General features: G+C 38.3%; 1 protein-coding gene across 6 annotated transcripts in view; it reads right to left on the minus strand.

Annotated features, from left to right (window-relative positions):
• Positions 1 to 20,395, minus strand: part of zfhx4 (zinc finger homeobox 4) — a 353,237-nt gene that overhangs the window by 31,003 nt on the left and 301,839 nt on the right. For all 6 annotated transcript variants that reach the window (XM_059645853.1, XM_048529162.2, XM_048529163.2 and 3 more), the window contains one exon: positions 14,122 to 14,232. In XM_059645853.1, the coding sequence (XP_059501836.1) occupies positions 14,122 to 14,232 (111 nt within the window). The remainder of the gene's footprint in view (positions 1 to 14,121; positions 14,233 to 20,395) is intronic.

Consider the following 20,395-nt stretch of genomic DNA (forward strand, 5'->3'; position numbering starts at 1 on the left):
CTCTGATGTTGCCTGGCCTGCTGTGCTCCTCCAGCTCCACACTGCAGTGGCAGTCAGCTTGTCACACTACTTTGTTCACTCCTCACTATGTCTGGAGGAAAGAAGAAACATCATATGAGTCGATGTACAATTCAAGAGATCATCTTCAAATTAGTTAATTTATCTTTGAATCCAAATAGTGTCCCCTATACTTATTTGCTTTTAGCTCTTCTCTGCCACAGTTGTGCATGGGTAGCAGCTTATAAGCCCCTCCAGCTGCTTCGGCAGGAAAACTCAATTGTCACAAGTCACCAAAACTCATCTGCTTTGAGTTGAACAGAATGTCATCCCTGCACTTAATAAGTTCTGCACACACACACGGCCGTGTAATTCAAGCTTCCATTAAACTAGTTTCTTTTGCAAACACAAAATTCACATTAAATTTTTGCAACTGTAGCCATGAGATACAAAGCTACATTGACCATCAATTCAAACGAACTGCAAATACTCAAATGATGTGATGGGAAACAGAAATGTAAATTTAAACAGGAAACTCCAGCCAAAATATTTCACACATATTTGAGTCAAGGAAATAAGTGACAGCATAATATTGAACATTGATCCAAATGCTTTTCTGTTTCATAAAATTTAAACAAAAAATATTACAAAAGCAGACCGTGGCAATAATTGCTTTTCGGTTGTTTAGTTAATTACTCACTAGCTTGGAAAATTAATTTTGTACCTGCAATCCAGATTGCTGAGTTGTCAATGCGATTCAGTTCAGAAAACTGCATTTAACATGTAAACATTAAATGCTCATGAAACAGTATTAAATGTTTAGGTCTACATTGCAATCCTAGATACTTAGTTACAGTCATTTGATTTTCTCGAGTAATGAAGATCATTCTATTACCCTTGTGAAATTCAAACTCAATTCTATTTTCATTGATGGACTGTCGAAGTAGCCAGTATGATCAACATTTATTGGGCATTCCTAATTATCTTTAGGAAGGGGAATTGTGGGCTGCCTTCCTCAATCACCACAGACCAATTGCGAAGGTAAGGATTTAGATCCTCTGACCACTAAACAAAGGTGATGTACTTCCAGGTTAGGGTTTATCTGTGACTTGAAGGGAAATGTCAGTCTATTGCTATAAATGAGGGTCTTTGATCAAAGGACTAAAAATATACAATCTATTTAGATGGAGCTAAGAAACACCAAACTGCAGTACTAATGTTGGGCATGCCATAAATCACAAAATTATAGATGCACGTAAGGGGGGTGGGGAATACTATAATAATTCAACTGTAATATAGACCGGCTTAACCAGGTTAGCATTAATGCTTTGGCGGAGGAATTCCTGGAGAGTGTATTAGTGAGTTTCTGGAACAGTATGTTGAGTAGCCAACTGGAGATCAAGATATTTTAGATTTGACTTTGTACAATGGGAAAAGGCTAATTAACAACCTTCTCTTTGGGAAATAATGACCATAACGTGCTAGAATTTTGTGTAACATGTGAATGTAACATAGTTCATTCTGAAATTACGGTCCTTAAATTTCAGCAAGAGAAACATCGCGGATCATGATGACTCAGATGGAATAGGAAAATACAATAAAAAGATTTGATGGCAGACAGGCAATGGGTAGCATTTAAAGAAACTCCCTAAATACTACAACACCTATACATTTCTTTAAGGCTCAAACAGCCAAAGGGAAAGGTGATTCAACTGTAGATACTGCAACAAGTCAAAGATGAATTTAAACCAAAGCAAGTGGCTTAAGAATATCAAAAATGGTGGTCAATTTGCAAGTAATGTGGGGCCCAGCAAAGGAGGACCAAGAAACTGATAAGGAACTGAGGGGAAAAGAATGTGAACGCAAGCCAGTGAATGAATGAACAATTTTGGCATTTGAGTGAGAAAGAACAGTAAAATACAGTGAAAAGCTTTTCCGCTGTTGCCATGATCTAGCACCATTTTGAATAGTTTAAGAATAAGAGAAAATAGAGAGATTGAAGTTAGAGATTGTCCACCAATCCTGAGCCAGGTCATCATCAACAATGGCTGCACCTCCTTCTGTCTTTCAGCACCTCACTGCCATCTACACCGGACCTAACAGACGTTAAAGTTTCCACTCTTCAGGCATGATCTTTCGCCACCGAATCAATTCTCTTCCACCATTGCCTCACTGCCTGACCTGGACCAATCAACAGGTCTGGATCTGGGCCCACCTCAATGACGCTGTGATGCCCATCAACCACTGTTTTGCTGCTGACAGCGCTGGACCCAACTAACAGATGCAAATAGGCGCATAAAGGACTGTAAAATGTCCTAGCCATATGAGAAATGAAAAATATCAGCAATGATAAATGTGGGCCCATTACAGGAGCAAGCAGGAGAATGGGGAAATGGAGGAGAAACTAAACAGTTATTCGGCCTCTATCTTCACAAATAGGATACAGAAAGTCTCCCCAAAACAACAGGTGACCAAAGGATAAGTGTAACTGAAAAACCAAACCAAATTACTAAAGAGGTGGTACTTGGAAAAAAAACCACCTGGACTGAGGGTCAATAAATGTATTGGATCAGGTAAGGTTCATCCCAGACCGGTGAAGGGAGTAGCAACAGAGCTAATGGCTACATTAACATTCTTTTATAAATCTATAGGTTTTGGAAAGGGTCTTGCTGACTGGAATGAATCAAATGTGACTCCACAATTTAAGAGGGAGAGACTATGAGAGAGAAAGAGAGAGAGAGAGAGAGAGAGAGAGAGAGAGAGAGAGAGAGAGAGAGAGAGAGATAGAGAGAGAGGGAGGGAGAGAGGTGGAGGGGGGGAGTGGAGAACTACAGATCTGTTACTTTGGTGTTAGCAGCTGGGAATCAATATCATCTGTTATAAAGGATGTGATAAGTGAACATTTAGAAAAGAATGGCAAGGTTGGGAAGACTCAACATGAATTGTGAAGAGGAAATCACACTTGAAAAATAAAACATTTTTGAATATTTTACTTGTAACATAGACAAGGAGAACTAATGGATGTAGTGCATTCAGATTTTTAGAAGTCTTATGCGAGTATTTAGTAAATAACATTACAGCACGTTGGATGGAGCAGAGGTTGGAATATACCAGAGTAATGGAGAATTGGTTGAGAGAGAAAGCGGAGTGTTGGAATAATGGATGATTCTTAGATGGCAGGCTCTGCAGGGGTTAATTCTAGGTTCAAACCGTTCGCAATCTACATCAATGGTTTGGATGTGGGATCAGTTGAAATATTTCCAAATTTATTCACGACACCAAATTGGTTAGGAATACAAATTTGTAAGGAGGATTCAAGATGGATTAGAAAGTATTGGGAGAGGCTAAGCGAATAGGCTAGAGTATAGCAGATAGAACAAAATGCAAATAAGTCAGAAATTATTCACCTTGGCACAAAAAAGCAGAATATTTCTGAAATAGCAGGTGCTTGGGAAGTGTGAATGTCCAAAATGATTTGTCTTCTTGCCTATGAGTCTCTAAAAACTAGCATGCTGGGTCAGTAAACAATTAGAAAGGAAAACTATACGTTGGCTTAAGTCCATGGGGCTTTGAGCACAGATGTAAAGATGTTTTGCTGTGGTTGTATGAGCCATGATGAGATGTCATTGGGAGTAATTTGTGCAGTTTTGGTCTCCTTATCTAAGCAAAGATATACTCGCAACACACGGGCTGTAATGGAGATTCACCAGGTTAATCCGGGGATTGCAGGATTGTTTTATGAGGAGAGATTGAGGAGACTCGGTCTGCGTCCTCTAGCATTTTGAAGACTGAGAGGTGACCTCATTGAGACTTAATTAGAACAGAAGAAATCAGCACAGGAGGAGACCATTCAGCCCCTCAAGCCTGCTTCTGCTTTTCAACAATGATATGTCCAATCTGCTTCAGGTCTTAACTCCTCTTTCATTTCTGCTCTCCATAGCCCTCAATTTCCTAATACATAGAACATAGAACAGTACAGCACAGAACAGGCCCTTCAGCCCACGATGATGCGCCGACCATTCAAAAGTCTACATATCTGCTCTTGAAATACTTCCAGTGATCTCACTCCACAACTATGTGGGATGGAAAATTCCAGATATTCAATATCCTCTGGAAGAGGATTTTTTCAATTCATTTTTAAAAGTATGTTCCCTTATGCTGCCCCTAGTTTAAGATTTCACCATTAAGGAAACACCTTCTTTATTTTAAAACATGCCAAGCACCCCCATTTTAAGCGCTATGGTCTTGTGGCCCATATGAGCAGAAGTAGGTCATTGGGCCCATCAAGCCTACCCTGCTATTCAATACGATTGTGGCTGACCTGATAATTCTCAACTTCACTTTACTGCCTTATCCCCAAACACCTCAATTCCTTTGCTGATTAAAAATCTATGTCAGCTTTGAATATACTTACAATGAACCAGCCTTGACAGTCCACTGTCGTAAAGAATTCCTCAGATCGACCTTAATTGAAAAGCACTTCCTCCTCATCATTCTCAAATAGGCAACTTCTCAGTCTATATTTCCCACAAAGAGGAACAGCTTTTCTGTACCTATTGTCTGAAGCCCTCCAAAATCTTATCATTCAATAAGGTTTCTTCTCATTCTTCTAAACTCTAGTTGGTTTGGGGCCAAACTACTCAACTGTCCTCATAAGAAAGTCTCATCAGACCCACAATCAGCCTTGTGAAACTTGTCTGGTCTGCCTCCAATGCCAGTGTATCTATCCTTACACAAGGGGGTCAAAACTGTTCACAGAATTCCAGTTGTGGTCTAACTATTGCCTTGTATAGTTTTAAAAGATCTTGCCAATTTTATACACATTCTATTTGAAATAAATCCCAGAAATTCCATTTATTTTCCTTTTATCCACTGAACCTTTGGCATTCATACCCAAGGACTACTCCCAAATCTGTGCTTTAGCTTTCTGCAGCCCTTCCTCATATAAAAGATATCCTTCTTCTATTCTTCCTGCCCAGGTGCATAACCTCACTTTTCCCCTTATCATTTTCCACCTGCCAAGTTTTGGGCCACCCACTAAAACTGCCTATATCCCTCGATAGACTCATTACTTGCCTCCCACCTACCTTTGTGTTGTACACAAACCTAGTGAGAGTACGCTCACTTCTGTCATCCAAGTCGTTTAGTAAATAATTGTGGTTCTAGCCACACGCACCAGCTCCCACTCAGAGGAGACATCCTGAACCTTAGCACCTTAACACGGCTTTCTGGTCTTGCTGTCTTTGCTGCAGAGGCCAGTATCTATTCCCCTAAAAGTGCTCTCCCCTATTACTACATTTCACTTTACTTCCTCTACTTTAATGGCACTCTGGGCCACAATGCAGAGGCTGTGGTTAGTTTGATCATTCTGTCTGCAGTCTGCACTCTCATCTACACCTGCAGCAACAGCCTCTTACCTATTAGATAACAGCACTGACTGAGACATCTTTAAAGCTAAATTTCGATCCCCATACCTGTGTCTCTTGTAGTCACACTCTGCTGTTCCTGACAATCATCCAAATCTGATTCCATGCTATGTCACGTTGTGGCAGCAACTTGCTACTTCTCAGCCCAAGCTTGAATGTAGTCCAGATCTTGCTGCATATAAGCAGCATCATTATCCAAGGAATTGCAAGTGGAACTTAGCATTTGGAAATTGTGAGTGAACGTACCAATGACTGAATATAAAAATGGAAGGAAGAAAGGTGATGTAGCAGCTGAAGATGGTTGGGCCAAGGTCACTATCCTGAGGGAGTCCTGCAATGATGACATGGGACCTTTGTGGTATGTATGATTCCAAGGGGAAGTTATCCCCTGGGCAGAGTTTTACGATTTTCAGTTTAAGTATTTTGTTGAGTAAGATTCATGAAGCCTGGTCTGTCATGGCATGGAGTGGCATTTCTCATGCAATCTTCCATCTTCACCTCATTAATTATGCAGCCTGGCCATTGGGGACTTGTTAAAATGGGAAATTATCTGGTTGGAGATGTGGAAGTACTTGCCAATACTGGGGCTTACCAATGTTCAAGACACCAATTTTAAAGCCCAGTTGCACACACTTCAGTTGTGGCAAGCCAGAAACTGACCCTCTTCCTATGAAGTTTCAGCTTCAACATTTAACATATGACTCAGAGGAAAGGAAAACTCTCTTCTCACTTTGGAGTCAGGGACCTGCAAGTCCTTCTTCTAGCTGACCCACCACCAAAAAACCATACCGCCAGCTGAAATACAAATTGCAACTGTGTCCTGAGTGAAGCTGGACAAATAGAACTGCAGGAAACAGGGCCATGATCTTCTGAGTTCTGCAAGAATAAGTGCTACCATCTTCTTTTTGTTACCTCACACCTTGGACCACTATTCCCTCCAACTTTGCCAGCACATGCCTGTCACTGTGGCTCATCGAATGTCACTATCGTTATTACATACAGAATGTCAACTCAGTGACTCTCACAAGTTCATTCTCCCAAAATACCAACCCTTCCTGTTCTCTGTACTTCCTACTTAATCACTGGGACAACCCTACCACCTCTCCTGCTCCTCCATCACCTCTAACTGCTCTTGCATCCACATCCATCATATGTAATCTTTGCTTTCATTAGACGACAAACTGACTTATGCCTTGGATTCATGTCTCAACAACATCACACCAAACTCTTTTCTAATCCCTAGACCTATTGTACTTGATCTGCAGGACTGACTGTGGCCTAGTATGTGGACTGCAAGGATGTGGATCCCAACGCTCTGACAGGATCAAAGCCCCTGAACTAGAATGGGACGTGTCCCTTAACTGACCGTAGTCCTCATCTACCACAATAAGGACTGCTCCGTTTTGTCTTTCACATTCTGCCATTTGCTTAAAGAGCACACAGTATGCTGCAGGTCTGATATTGAAGACGTGCTTTACTGCACAGTGACATATCTATCTCCCACAGATTGAGTGTTCATTATTCCCCACTGCCACCATTCCTATTGCACTCAAAGGTAATGTGAACTATGCAGAATTTAGTTCTGACCTCAGGGTTACCAAAATAAGAGAACCAGGCCAAGCAGCAGTCCAATTTCTCTTCTAATGAGACAAAGGGAGGATTAAGTATGATCAAACTGGACACAGGAGCAGATAATGGTGATGTAGGAAAAGCAGTGAAGTGCACCCAGTGAACATATGACAAGGAACAAGAGTAGGCCAATTGGCCCTTCAAACCTGCTCTGTTACACAATAAGGTCACAGCCAATCCGATTTTAACCTCACCTTTGTATTCCTACATAATCCAGATAATCTTTCATCCCCTTGGTAATCGAGAGTATATCGACTTCCACCCTAAAAATATTTCAAGTCTCTGCTTTCGCTGTCTTTTGAAGAAGGGAATTCCTCAAAGACACTCAACCCTCGGGGGGAAAAGATCCTCATTTCTGTCTTTAAAAAATGGCCCCTTAGTTTAAAACCATGACTCCCCATTCCTAGATTCTCACGCAAGAGGGAACATCCTTCAAGTTCATTCACATAAGCCAGTGAAGAGGAAGCAGAGAGTGTAGAAAGGGTTCATAGTTCAGGATGATGAGCTAGGGGAAAGTTGTTGAGTGGTTGTGATGTATGCTGTGGTGAAGAGTTGTTGTCTATGATCCTTGCTGAGAGCTGAGTGCATTGACAGAGTTAGAGTAACTGGAGGCCCTGTGAATGTGAGGCAGCACGGTGAAGATAGTGGGACTAACGTTTGCTGAGTACAGAAGGTGACTGACCTTGTCCCTGCATACTGGGCCTTCCTTCTAATTTGGGGGCACAACGCTGACTATTATCTGATGCCAAGACTGGCTGATCTGGCACTTGGGCTCCTGCAGCAGGCAGATGAATGAAGGCTGGTCCTCCTTCTCACCACCCAGCATCTGCGGTTCAATGCCCACAAAGCAAAACAGCTGCTTTGCTTTCTGGGCCATGTGTCTGGTAATGAGGGTGGAACACCACAGTGTGTGGAGTAGATTCCGGATTATAGCATCTGATATGGTGTATAGTTGGACATTAAACTGGTGGCTCAAACACCAGAACATCCTGGTAAGTCTGCCTATGCTGCCAGGCAATTCCATGAGAAAGACACATGAGGGTGCTTTTGAGGAATGTATGTGGTGAAGAGTAAATGACTGCATGAAAAAAGTTGCTCAGGCATAAAGAATTGGGGCCCATGAAGCCCAGGTGACAAAACGCTACATGAAAATAGAAAAATTTCACCCTCTGTTTCTCTCTCCACAGATGCTGACTGGCTTGCTAAGTGTTTCCAGCATTTTCTATTTATACTTCTGATACAGAAAATCTGAAATACTTGTCTCATGATAAATGTCCAATGATGAGTATTTGTTAAGTGTGTTTAATTTCAATTTAAAATGAGAAAAGATGCATCACTCAGTGCAAACTGTAATTTTTCTGTCATCAAAACCCACTTATGTTGATAAAAATAGAACATTACTGCAGCTGAATCAGTTGGCTCTCATTTACTGGAAGGTTTTGCCAATTTTAGTTTTGGAAGTGGAACCAGGTGTCATGCTCCAATAGAATATATTATTGTTTAGTTCAATGTTTTCTCATTTGTACATGTTGTTTGTGGTTCTCGAGTGATTCGAGCTTTTGCAAGTTTATACAATTATCGAATTCTACATCACAGCGAAAGGTCCTTCAGCCCTTCAGACCCATGCCCGTCATTGAGCATCTATCTGCTCTAGTCCTCTGCCAGCACCTGGCCCATAGTTTTATGTACTAATAGGTACTTCAAACGAATCACCTAAATGCTTCTTAAATGTTTCTGCCTCTGCCATTCTTTCAGGCAGTGAGTTCCAGATATCTCCTACTCTTGGCGAAAGGAAATGCCTTCCTTAAATCCTCTTGACTCCTATTCTTACTTCTATGACCTCTGCTTATTGATTTATCAACTAAGGGCAGAATTTCCCTTATCCACACTCCTCAATTTTGTGAGCTTCAATCAGGTCCTCCATCAGATTCCTCTACCCTGAGGAAGACAAGATGCAGTCTGGATAGTCTTTAGGAATATGTTCAAAGGAGGAGAGGTGGCTGTGTGATTTGATTAACCAACTGGCAGCAATTGTGAAGAGTATCTAACTCAAACCCGGTTTTTGATGGGTTTTATAATTAGAGACACAAAGTTACAAGGTTTTCAAAATATCAAAAATGTTGAACCTTACTGTGCCAAGTAAGCCCTGCCAAAGCCAAATCTGTGGATTCCTCATCAGAGGTGAAGGAGGAGGAGGAAATATTCTGAGGGGTTAGTCTCCAAGGAAGAAACAAGAGTATGAGAGACAGCAACAAGGAGTTGTGAAGTAGGGATTGAAGCTTGAGCATGTTAAGAACACATTCACAGCAGTGCAACACTTGAAAACATATCTTACTAGGTTGTCAAGACTGGAGGGCTCAGCATCCCTCCAAGTGGTCATGGTCCTCTCATATTAAATATTCTCTCCTTGAAGAGAAGGCAAGGAGATGAATGTCAGGCACCTCCACACCGCCCCACCCCCACCCCCCCAACCACCACCACAACCCATCTTGGCTCATTGTGTGCGATGCTTGCAGACCTCTGCCTGCAGATCAGTTGGGAGAAAAGTGGCTAGGTGTCCTAAACAAATAGGAAGCAGAGAGTGCATCAGTCTGGAGGCTCAGAGTAATTGAGGGAAGATGCTGCCTGAAGTAGGATGGTAGAACATGAACCTTGGTGCCAGCAGGGTGCAACAAAAGAGAGTTAGAGTGAGTGTGAGTAGTAGAGAGACATTGGTGGCACTTGCCCTTTCAGACCATAGAAGGTAATTCACCACCTTCCTGCACTGTTATGCATTCCTCTGGACCACGGGTGGCAACGTCAGACCAGGTCTGGTGCCATGATCTCCAGTGAAGTCCTGTCACTACCCCATCCACAGGGTTGCCTCTTTTGGCCATCTTTGGGGCAAATCTTCTAACAATGCAGCTGTGAATGGCAGTCCTTGGCTAGCAATGATAGACCTGGTACACAGCTGGGTTTTAAAAATGGCACTGATAGTAGAAATCCTTGAAAATCTCAATGGTAGTGAGTACTTCCATTGCTGGCAGGCACAAGACAGCATGAGAGGTGTGCCATAGAAGTGTGAGGTCTGCAGCAGAGAATTGCATGAGAAAACCTGCTAAAGTCCACAGGGAGAATTCCCCCTTGGAACTCCTTGAATTAGATCCTAAGCAAACCTTTGGTAAAATGCAGCACAAGTCAATGTGAAGGCAGCCACAACACAGGGCAATGTCATAAAAATCCATCCCTTAGTACAATGAATACGAGCAATGAATTGGCACTAGATAAAACATAAGTAGATATGCAAGATAGATATACATTGTAGATTTTCTATGCTATATAAAATGAAAGTACCATTGGATGAATGCACAATAGCATATTGAAATGAAAAGAGAAAGTGGAGCTATTTTAAATAGATATAATGTAAATTCTAATATACGTAAATTATTCCTATTACACGTTCTTAGAAAGGTCTTCATGACAAGAACTATCATTAGTAGAAAAAAAATCCCACCTAGTCTTTTTGTCTGCAGACAAATACTCTTACTTCATAAATGCTATCTTTTGACAAGCAAGTCTTAAGCAGCACATATTACATTTATGGCTGACATTTAATTTTTATTAACATTATGTTTAGTACTCAGCTTTAGAGCTTGCTGTCACATTCTTTAACACCAAATTGTTTCTGCTTATGTATATATCCTGACCTAATTTTATTTCCACCTCTAACAATAATGCATTATTCTAAGTAGCTGCCACATGATATTTCTCAGAATGACACAGGTTCTTCATGATCCTGGTTGCATGGTCAATTACAACAAAACAAAATGCGCTGTGTGATACTTGCACAGCAAGAATCTAGTCTACAAGTCAGGCAATTAACCTGGTTGCTGATTTTTGCTGTCTGAGGGATTTGATTTTCAAGAATTGCCTGACATTTATTATTTACTTGAAAATAATGTGACACTATTAACATAGAATCATCTAGTTAGTATACAGTTCCAATTATTGTCTACTGGGTGCAAACAAAACACATTCATCTATTATTGCTGTATCTAAATGTCTACTATCTCTAAACTAATTCTATGACTTGTGTCCAAATCCAAACCATCATTAATGTGCACTATAGTATATTTTTTGCCTGTAACAAATTGGTACTGAATAATCACAAGCGTGCATTAAAAGCCTCAGTAATACAAAGAACAAATGATCGAAGTACAATACTTGGAAACCAATGTGATATATTCCAAACACCAACAGGTAATAAAGATCATGAAGCCAACAGCCTACTTTTACATCTAAAAGAGAGAATACAAACACGAGATCAATTTTGGGGGCCAATCAGTAAAACACTCCTGTTGCAAAGGACCAAAGATGCCAAATAGAAATCCTAGACTGTCAGCTACTTATACTTAAGAAAACTATCACTACTGCCTTTGACGATATCTTTGACAAGATATTAAAATTCACTTATTCGTAGCATTTTGTAATCTTGGCCACCTTACTAACAATTACAGAATTTAGTTACAGCTTAAGACAAAGTTGTAATGACACAGCATTTAAGTATAACAGAAGCATATATCCCTGCAATTATAAAGCTTAGAATATTGTTTTAATACCCAAATATTAAATTATTATTTTGAATCTTGTAAATAACAACATTTGGAATGGTTTAATGAAGGGTGAGATGTGCTTTGAATCAGACATGCTGAATGTTTTAACGAATTTTACAGCATCAAAATTTTATTTTTATGGTATTTGCCTATGCAAACAAAATGCTTTAATTTAATGCTTTCAATACAGTTGTCTTGCAAAAAGAAAGCAGAGTGTTTGTATGTCACCTGCAATATTATCATTTCATAAAGTTCAGATGCTGTCTGCAAAATTATAGACATTTTCTCATCCACCATAATTATTAATCCACAGCACTCCAGAAATACTATTGCTAAAACAGTGTTGCAATGTGAAGTTCAATACTAAACCTCTACTACAGTCCAATGTTTAATTGGTTTCAAACATTTAAATGTCCAAGCGTTTGCTTACACCAATGATATAATGATAAATGCTGACCACCCATGCTCATCTTCAGCTTCTCTCAGAGTTTATTGTCTTGCTCAGTATGAAGTTAACTTTGAAAAGTAAAAACAAAAATCTCTTTCTCAATTTGTTTTCCTCTTTATACTGATGTACTTAGTCATTTTCCCCTCATTTCGCTGCTACCGCATATGCACCTAGGTAACTGCTAATTCAGCCTTAAATGTCTGCAGTGAAATAGAACACAATAACAGATGTGGTGTTTTTCTATTATATTTTACATCTCTTGTCATCGATGTGAAATACAGGGCTGGAAAAGTAGGCTAACCATTACTGACCCATAGTTCAAATGGCAGCATTTAAATGTCAAGCTAAGTCGTGCATCATGCCCCAAGCCCAAACTTTGCTCTGGAATGCCTACAGTTGGAAAAGAGTATTTTTTGCAATATTTTCACAAATACTGTCGTTAGCTATACAGAAAACTTGCAAAACAAATTGTCCTTGTAAAGGCTTGTCTTTGTTTTAATTTAATATAAATTCAGGAATGATTATTTCACTTCTTTGTGTGCCCATAAATTATTTTTAAATAATAAAAGTAGTGTTTGTGAATAAGGAACAATTGCTCAAAAACAATGGCAAGTCCTGTTGTTGATTCTCCTTGAAATAATGATGGTTAATATACATCTTGTGCATACTGCATTATGAAAACGTAAGCCCTGTCAGAGATACATTACATCGATGTAGTGCAGAATTAATCTGGAGTTTATCCAGATTAATACATTTGCACTGAAAATGCAATTTTGATTATAATTAATCTAAAGCATTGCTAGATTAAAATGTCAACATAAATGAGATATTGGTGAGTTCTGCTTCAACAGATGAATTCAGCTTGAATTCTGCTTCTTGATTATTCCAAATGTACCAATTACTGGGACGAACTAATGCAACAATATGGAGATACTCACGCTTTAATGCTGGAAAACAAAAAAAAATGAGAAGGTTTAGCTCCTAACTGGCTTCTATTTTATGGACACCCACACTGCATAATCTGAAATGATTCTGACGTTGAACAAATTAAATTGAAAAGTAAAAATCTATTTTTGTGGTACAACAATTTGGCCAGAAGGGGAGCAACCAACAGTAGTGCCAATATAGTTGCCATTTGTAAATGCTTTCAGACATTCCCTTTACAATCTTTATGTAAGGCATTGGCATTTCTATTTTTTTTGAAAAAGCTGGTATTTATTTTTACAGTATTACTTTGGAGCTCATGTCTTTTCTGGGTAAAAAGACAGAGGGCTATGTAAAACCAGTAGTCTTTAACTTATTTGGATGCTACTGTTCACTGTTTGCCACATAATGTAACTGCCTAGCGTGCTACAAAGATTTCAAATGTAATATTGTTTTTTGATAGTAGTTTTCTTTTTGATAATAAATAAAACACAAACTGAAATTTTAAAATAAGCAAATCATACACCCTTCAATATCTGCCAAACAAAATAGAGAACACAGCCTGTGGTATTTATACCAGATGCTGGTTTTATGCAAGATGCTATTAAATCAGTACAATTTCTGCAAAAGGCATTAATTCAGAATTTATTGCTCAGGTAGAGAAGGCTGCTTTGTATTATGAAGGAAAATGACTAAAAAGTAAGTAGGCTGAAAGGCCTCTGGTCACTGATACAGATATGCCTCACCATAATGGGAAAAAATACATGATTGGTATCTAATCTTGAGCTTAAACAAAATTAATATGTCATCAGAGGAATCACAAGTACAGCAAAGATTAATGAAAGGCGCTTAAAATTACAAGCATGCAAACTTATTTGATTAAAAAATAATCTCACTGGCCATTCTGTAATATTCTTCAACTTATCCGCATCTATCCTGTCAGATGGTTATGATTAAAAATAGGTCAGCGTGAGGCTACTGATAGAAATCACATGTAAAACACACATGTGATGAATATAATTGAGACGGGGAGGGGAACTGTGCAAATAATTTTAAGATCAAAGAAAATTTAATATGGAAAGATGACAAAATCTACAAGTATTACCAGAGTCTTTATCAGACTTCTTGTTTTCTTTGTTGTCTTTTTCAGTTGTGTCCTTGTTTTCAGAAGCACCAGCTGAAACAGTGGTTTTACCAGGCCCTTCAGTCTGCTCATCTACAATTAAAAATGTGAAGGCGATTAGGAAAGCAGATTACTAACTGTACAGTATTTGTTTGAGAGAAACATTTACTCAGTTTCATAGCCTGTGCATCACAGAAGGCAAAAAGTAAAAATATACTGTATGCTAATTTCAAAGCTTGTACTCTTTATTGAAAGGTTAAATATTGTCCAAGTAAAATACTATTTATCACTTGTATATATAAAGAAATGCAGTTAATTGCATGTCTGGGTGCAAAATCCAATTGATCTTAAACTTTAGACCCTCTCTTCGAGGGCCATGAAATATTATAAAACACATATACATCTGTTGATGTGAAAATAATAAAAGTGATAGTTTAATTGTGCAGAATTTTATTGACAGTATATAACTGAATTTAGTCAAGCTCAACATGTCCTAAGTGCCACGAAATAAAATTGAACTAATTTAGTTTTTTGTCATTTTGTATTGATTGAAAAATGTCCGATTCATTTTAGATTAAAATAAAATATCTGTCTATAGGGGGCACTCCTTTAGGTGTAATGTAATATCCTATCAAACAACTTGCAATTGATACCCAGCTGAAATATTTGCTATAGAACGATTCTATACCTCCATTGACATGCGAATCTATAAAGAAAGGCTAATATCAATTTGTATAGTTATGAATTCTTCCAAGTAGTAATGGTGTTGGATTAATCTGTTTATGCAGTTAGCTGCATGGCTAGGGTTAGGCAGCACTAATCCATGAAATGCCCACTGTTCCTTTTCATCCTGTGATCATTTGTCTCTCACTGTGTTGATGTCACATTTTAATGAATTTTTAGCAGCCTGAGTAATGCCAGATAACCAGACCTGCAACTCCCACAGCACTACATGCTGCGTTCACTGCATTGCAAAATAAAAATCATATTTGCAAGTCCCGGTAGGAATTAAACAAATTAGGTGATGGAAACAAAATGGCGCGGTATCCTGTCGGTCAAAGCAAAAGCCTTCACTCATCAGATTCATAAAATCTTAATAACCATAAAAATTGACCTCGAGGAGGTGAACAGGTCCTAAGCACACTGACATACAGTCCCTCCATCCCTGTTTGCTAAGCAATGCTTTTGTTAGCTGGCTAAGACAAGTTAACCCTTTATGTTCCACACAATGATCCTATTTCACATTTACGCACGACACATCAGCTCAGAAATAAATATAACATAACATTTTCATTGCAAATGCTACAATGATTGAAAGGGGAGAAATGAGTAGACTCCGAATACTATGTTTTATTGATAGTGTTCTGACAGCAGGGTGAAATATTCCCTGTCACATGCAGCAGCCGGTTGCAAAAATTGCTAGTTTAGCACTAAGATGACTCTTGGGTGACAGCATTCCAAAATTCTGAAATGCAGAAATAATAAACCTGACTGGTGTGCTCAAACAGTGGATTAAAAACATTCTCTGTGTATATGAAATGCTATGTTTGCTTTACATACATGTACAGATTGAAAGATTAAAATTAAACAATTTGAAAACAATTTAAGTTACTTTGTCATACATATTTGATTTGACATAAATAGATTTTGCATTTGCACAAAGGCAAGAAATGCAATCATTTTAAACTGATCTGTTCTAATCCATCTCATGGGTGCGTTAAAAACTGATTGATCTAAATTGATTTGTACCTTGATGTGCACAGATTAACCTGGTTTAGACTGATTAGAATTGGTTTACAAACTCTATTGGGCTGTATCTACTCCACTTATTTGTCTCAATGGTAGTGCTCTGTATTTTCCAATCCTGATTGTTAATCAAAGTAGAGACTCCGCAAGCTCGCTGGTCACAGTAGGTAGACAAAGCTGTATTTGTAAAGGTGGTAGGGGAGCACAGTTTGGGCTGCTGTTCATCTGTGATCATGACCTGATAGGTCTGTGCTAATGCCAAGTACACACACAGCTCATATTCAGTGTCGGGCCCTACAACCTTAGAAATCTTGTGAACGACCTTTCTTTCTCATCCTTGGGTATTTATGCATTGTTCTTTCACTGGATTTACTGACCCATTTTCCATGGGCGAGGAAATGAAGTGTCACGAAGTGTCCTACCTTCGGGGGACATGAAATTTTCAAGGCTATCACGGCACACATTAATAAAACATGTTGTGTTAAAAGGCAAATTATGAACCCAGCAAGAGTAACTATCATCTGGGTCTCATCAGTCAGTTTGCTCAGTTCTCTTCTGCCTTTCTGGTATGTGTTTTAAGAGCAAGAGAAATTCCCAGACATGTTCTCCTATACATCATCATGGAGTCTGACCCAGGCCTGACCCTCACAACAGTTTGACTAATCTGAACGTGAACAAAGACTTCATGTCAGCAGCACAGAGCAACTGTGGGATAGACTCTCCCCATCAACTTAATAGCAAACAGCAGTGCTGAGACTATAACTTAGAGGATTCCAACATGCCACAAACAAATAAACCTCCAAGGTAAACTGTTCACCAGATACATATTTTTATCTTGCTACCTCACGATTTGTTTGATTCGCAGCAAAAAGATGATACTTGTGAAAGAGCAACACAGATTTATGAGAAACAAGAAGATATGTAGAAATATACAGATTTTAAATCCTCAGACACACACAGAGTAATTTTACAATTTGACTCTGGCATGCGTGAAAATTTAAATTTAGCTTATAGTATATTTCCATTATGAAATAAAATCCAAATAATGAAAATCCTAGTTGGTTTGAAAACACAATAGAAGCGTTCACAATTTTTACCACCTATCTTTGAAAACAGACTCATATTTTCTTTGCATCCACAATTAAACATGAAGTCATGTGCTGCAGAAATTAAAAGTGATCATCAAGTAGTATTTCTCTAATTATAAGGAAAAGCCTAAAGTGTATCAAATTAATGGCCGAAGGAGGAAATGGTAGTCTATTTGCCTATTACATTTCTCATTAAAATATGTGAGATTTCTGAGCTACAGACTCTCAGCAGAACTCAGTAATTTTTACACTTATTTTATTACATGCCATGGTAAAAAGCACCATCCTGCTATCCAGTATGATGGACCTGTAGTTTTTCTTAATTATAATCAAACTTTATTAGCAGAAACTCTAGGTCAGGTCAGGTGATCTGCAAAGTGAATTCAACGATATTTTTGTAATAGATATATCGCATTCTCACTTGCGTAGAATATCATAAACATCTGCTCGGGCAATAATTTATTTTCTCATCTGCTTTCATCAGGAAAACTAAAATGGTTGTAATTGTAGTTTAATTATAAATTACTTTCATTCTGGAAATGAAATGCAAAGAAAACATTGGCTTTGAACAACAGTTCTAGTAAAAAAATGTGTGCATTGACTATCGTGCTAACAGTGCAAGTTCATTAAAATTATCATTTGACAAAAAGGAGTGAGAAAAATCTAGTTCAAATCAGTTCAATGCGTTTAATGTTTATTTTGCACTTGCTGCTTGGAAGATAACCGCAAATAATATCTAAAACTCACTATCTTTAACTGATGGTTCTTAATGCCGGCTTTAAATTTTCTCTTCCAAAAGTTCTGCTGTCCCTTTTCCCCCATCATGTCTCTGCCATGAGCCAAGCTGCCTGGTCAAGGTGTCACAGGCCAATAGGTCATTAATTCCTGGAAGACAGACCTACTACCCTTAATTTCTTCCCCCCTCCCCCAATAGATGGAACACTGTCATATGCAAATATCCCTATCCAGGGTCAAAAGCACAAACCTTCTTTTCACCATGCAACACACACAAGCTCTTTCAAGGAATCAAGTTCAAATGGCAAATTCAAATTAAAATGGCTCTGAATTCTGACTCTCTGAATGAATATTCCGGCTGTACTCCCTCCATTCCACTGATTAAAAATAGACTTTTTCTTTTAGCCAAAGTAACTTTTGACAGAGAACAGATCTACAATGTAAGCAGAAAATGCAAAACATACTCAAATTTTGCGACAAATGTTATGTGCTTAGAGTTCCCAAAGGTTATGCTTATAAGAAAATACCTATAGTGTGAAATCCTTCACTTCATTTGTAGTGTCTCAGAATCCAGTACAGAAATGTGTTTTTATTACTGCTTTCTGTCTGAATTTCAAGTCTGAATACCTTACCCCAGTGTTAGACCTTAACTGTCCAAGGGTGCAGCTTTGAGGCTCTTTCAAGGATCTGAGAGATCAAACTCTTCTTTTACTCACGGGCAAGTAATAATGACTTCAAGACAAAAACCTTTGACATACTGACAAAACTATCAAGTTCCATGTGAAAGTTAAAAGCATTACTATTAGGACATGGATCTTACCTACATTATGGCATGGTCTTTGAAAATGGTGCATTATGTGGATTATAATGGAGTTCTTGCCATTGTGAATGTCTTGTAACAATACCATGAAATGTGACCTAAAAAAACATCGGAAAATGTTTGGTCGTCTCAGAAAAGATGAAATTGATTGTGTGTGTTTCTTAACGAGAACAGGGTATTATATATAAACCTAAACTGAATGCACTATTTATGGCAATAAAACTCTACTAACGATTTTCAATTTTATTGTAATCACCTACTAACATAGTAGGTATGCTGTATAATAACCAAAGCAAAGATGTTTTAGACTGAAACAAGTTTGAACCATTGCATTCTGTTCCACTGGATAAATTAGATGGATTTTTGGAGAAATGGGGTTAGGTTTTGATCTTCTGCAATTATGTAATATGGAGCTGGTTTAATGTGGAAATAAAAATAAACACCTGAGGTGTAACAATGTTGTCATGAACTATTTATACTATCATACTCCTTTATATTATTGTGCAATGTTAAAATTCTCTCACTGTCATAGGAGAGCATGCACAATTTGTCAGTTTTATAATGATTAATGTGATGATATCATTACTGTAAATTTGACATCTGTAGCAGCATCCAAAATATTTTTCCACCTTTTCAAAGAAAAGCCTCTTCCCATTTTGATTTGGAGGTGCCAGTGCTGGACTGGGATGGATAAAGTCAGAAGTCACATGACACCAGGTTATAGTCCAATAGGTTTTTAATAAAATTCACAAGCTTGCTGAGCACTGCTCCTTCGTCAGGGAAAAACATACTGAAGGAAATGACAGTGCCATATTATAGTATAATATTCCTTAGTATGCCAAAATTCTTTCCTTGACTTGAAAGAAGGGCTGTAAACATACACATGGAGTTGCAGATGGAGAATGAGATAAAGCATTTGTACAAGTAGGATTTGATATCACAAAGTCCTGGATACATGTTTTACACTCTTGTTGTAACTTATGCAAGTCAAAGTTTATTAAGTTTCATTAAATATTTGTGGAAGTGACAGAAACCTATATGCAACTATACATGATACTCAAAAATCAGAAGCTGAAATTTATCTTAAAACCAAAGATTATTTTTTATTTCATCATCATAGAATGAACTCCATTTTTGCTGTGTAACTGGATGCGCTTTGAACGTGACAAACTCTTACCCCATTAATCTGTTGATTTATGCTAAGAAAGTTCTAGGGACAAATTTGGGTCAGAAATTCCAATATGCGCCATTTTATAAGTAATTCATTAGTCATTTTTAAAAAATTATTCTGCTTGCTAATTCAGCATTAGTATTAAAGTTTAAACTGTAAACAGTGAGTAGTCACTTGAAAGCTAATCAATTAACATAAATTGGTCCAAAGGGGAATTTCTTCTCCCTGAATTTACTCCAAAACTCTGTGGCTGCAAGCAATCTATCGTCATTGCTGAAATTTTTTCAAACATTGATTTAATTGTGTATCTCTACAGCTCACATCCTAGTAGTACAATTTCTACAGCAACTGAAATCCCATGAAACAAATGGATCTATTTCATCCATTTCTATCGGAAAATGAAGAATACCTGGCAGTGATTACAAGGTTATAATCTAATTCTGGGTAAGGCAGTGTCATCAACCACGAGAATAGACTCAAGTGGTTTAAAGCAATCATTTAATCCCTAAGGTTTTGGAGTAGATCTGTAGCTCGGGTTGTGGGTGTTGAGGTTGGTTGGCTCGCCGAGCTGGTTTGTTGTTCTGCAGAAGTTTCGTTACTGTGCATCTGCATTGTGTAGTTGCCCACTGCAGCAACACGGAACTACGCCAAGTGGAAGAAGAACACTTCTTCTAAGTGATCAAGGATAATGGATAT

The sequence above is a fragment of the Stegostoma tigrinum genome, chromosome 5, assembly GCF_030684315.1.
Source record: "Stegostoma tigrinum isolate sSteTig4 chromosome 5, sSteTig4.hap1, whole genome shotgun sequence".
NCBI classification, from domain to species: Eukaryota; Metazoa; Chordata; class Chondrichthyes; order Orectolobiformes; family Stegostomatidae; genus Stegostoma; species Stegostoma tigrinum.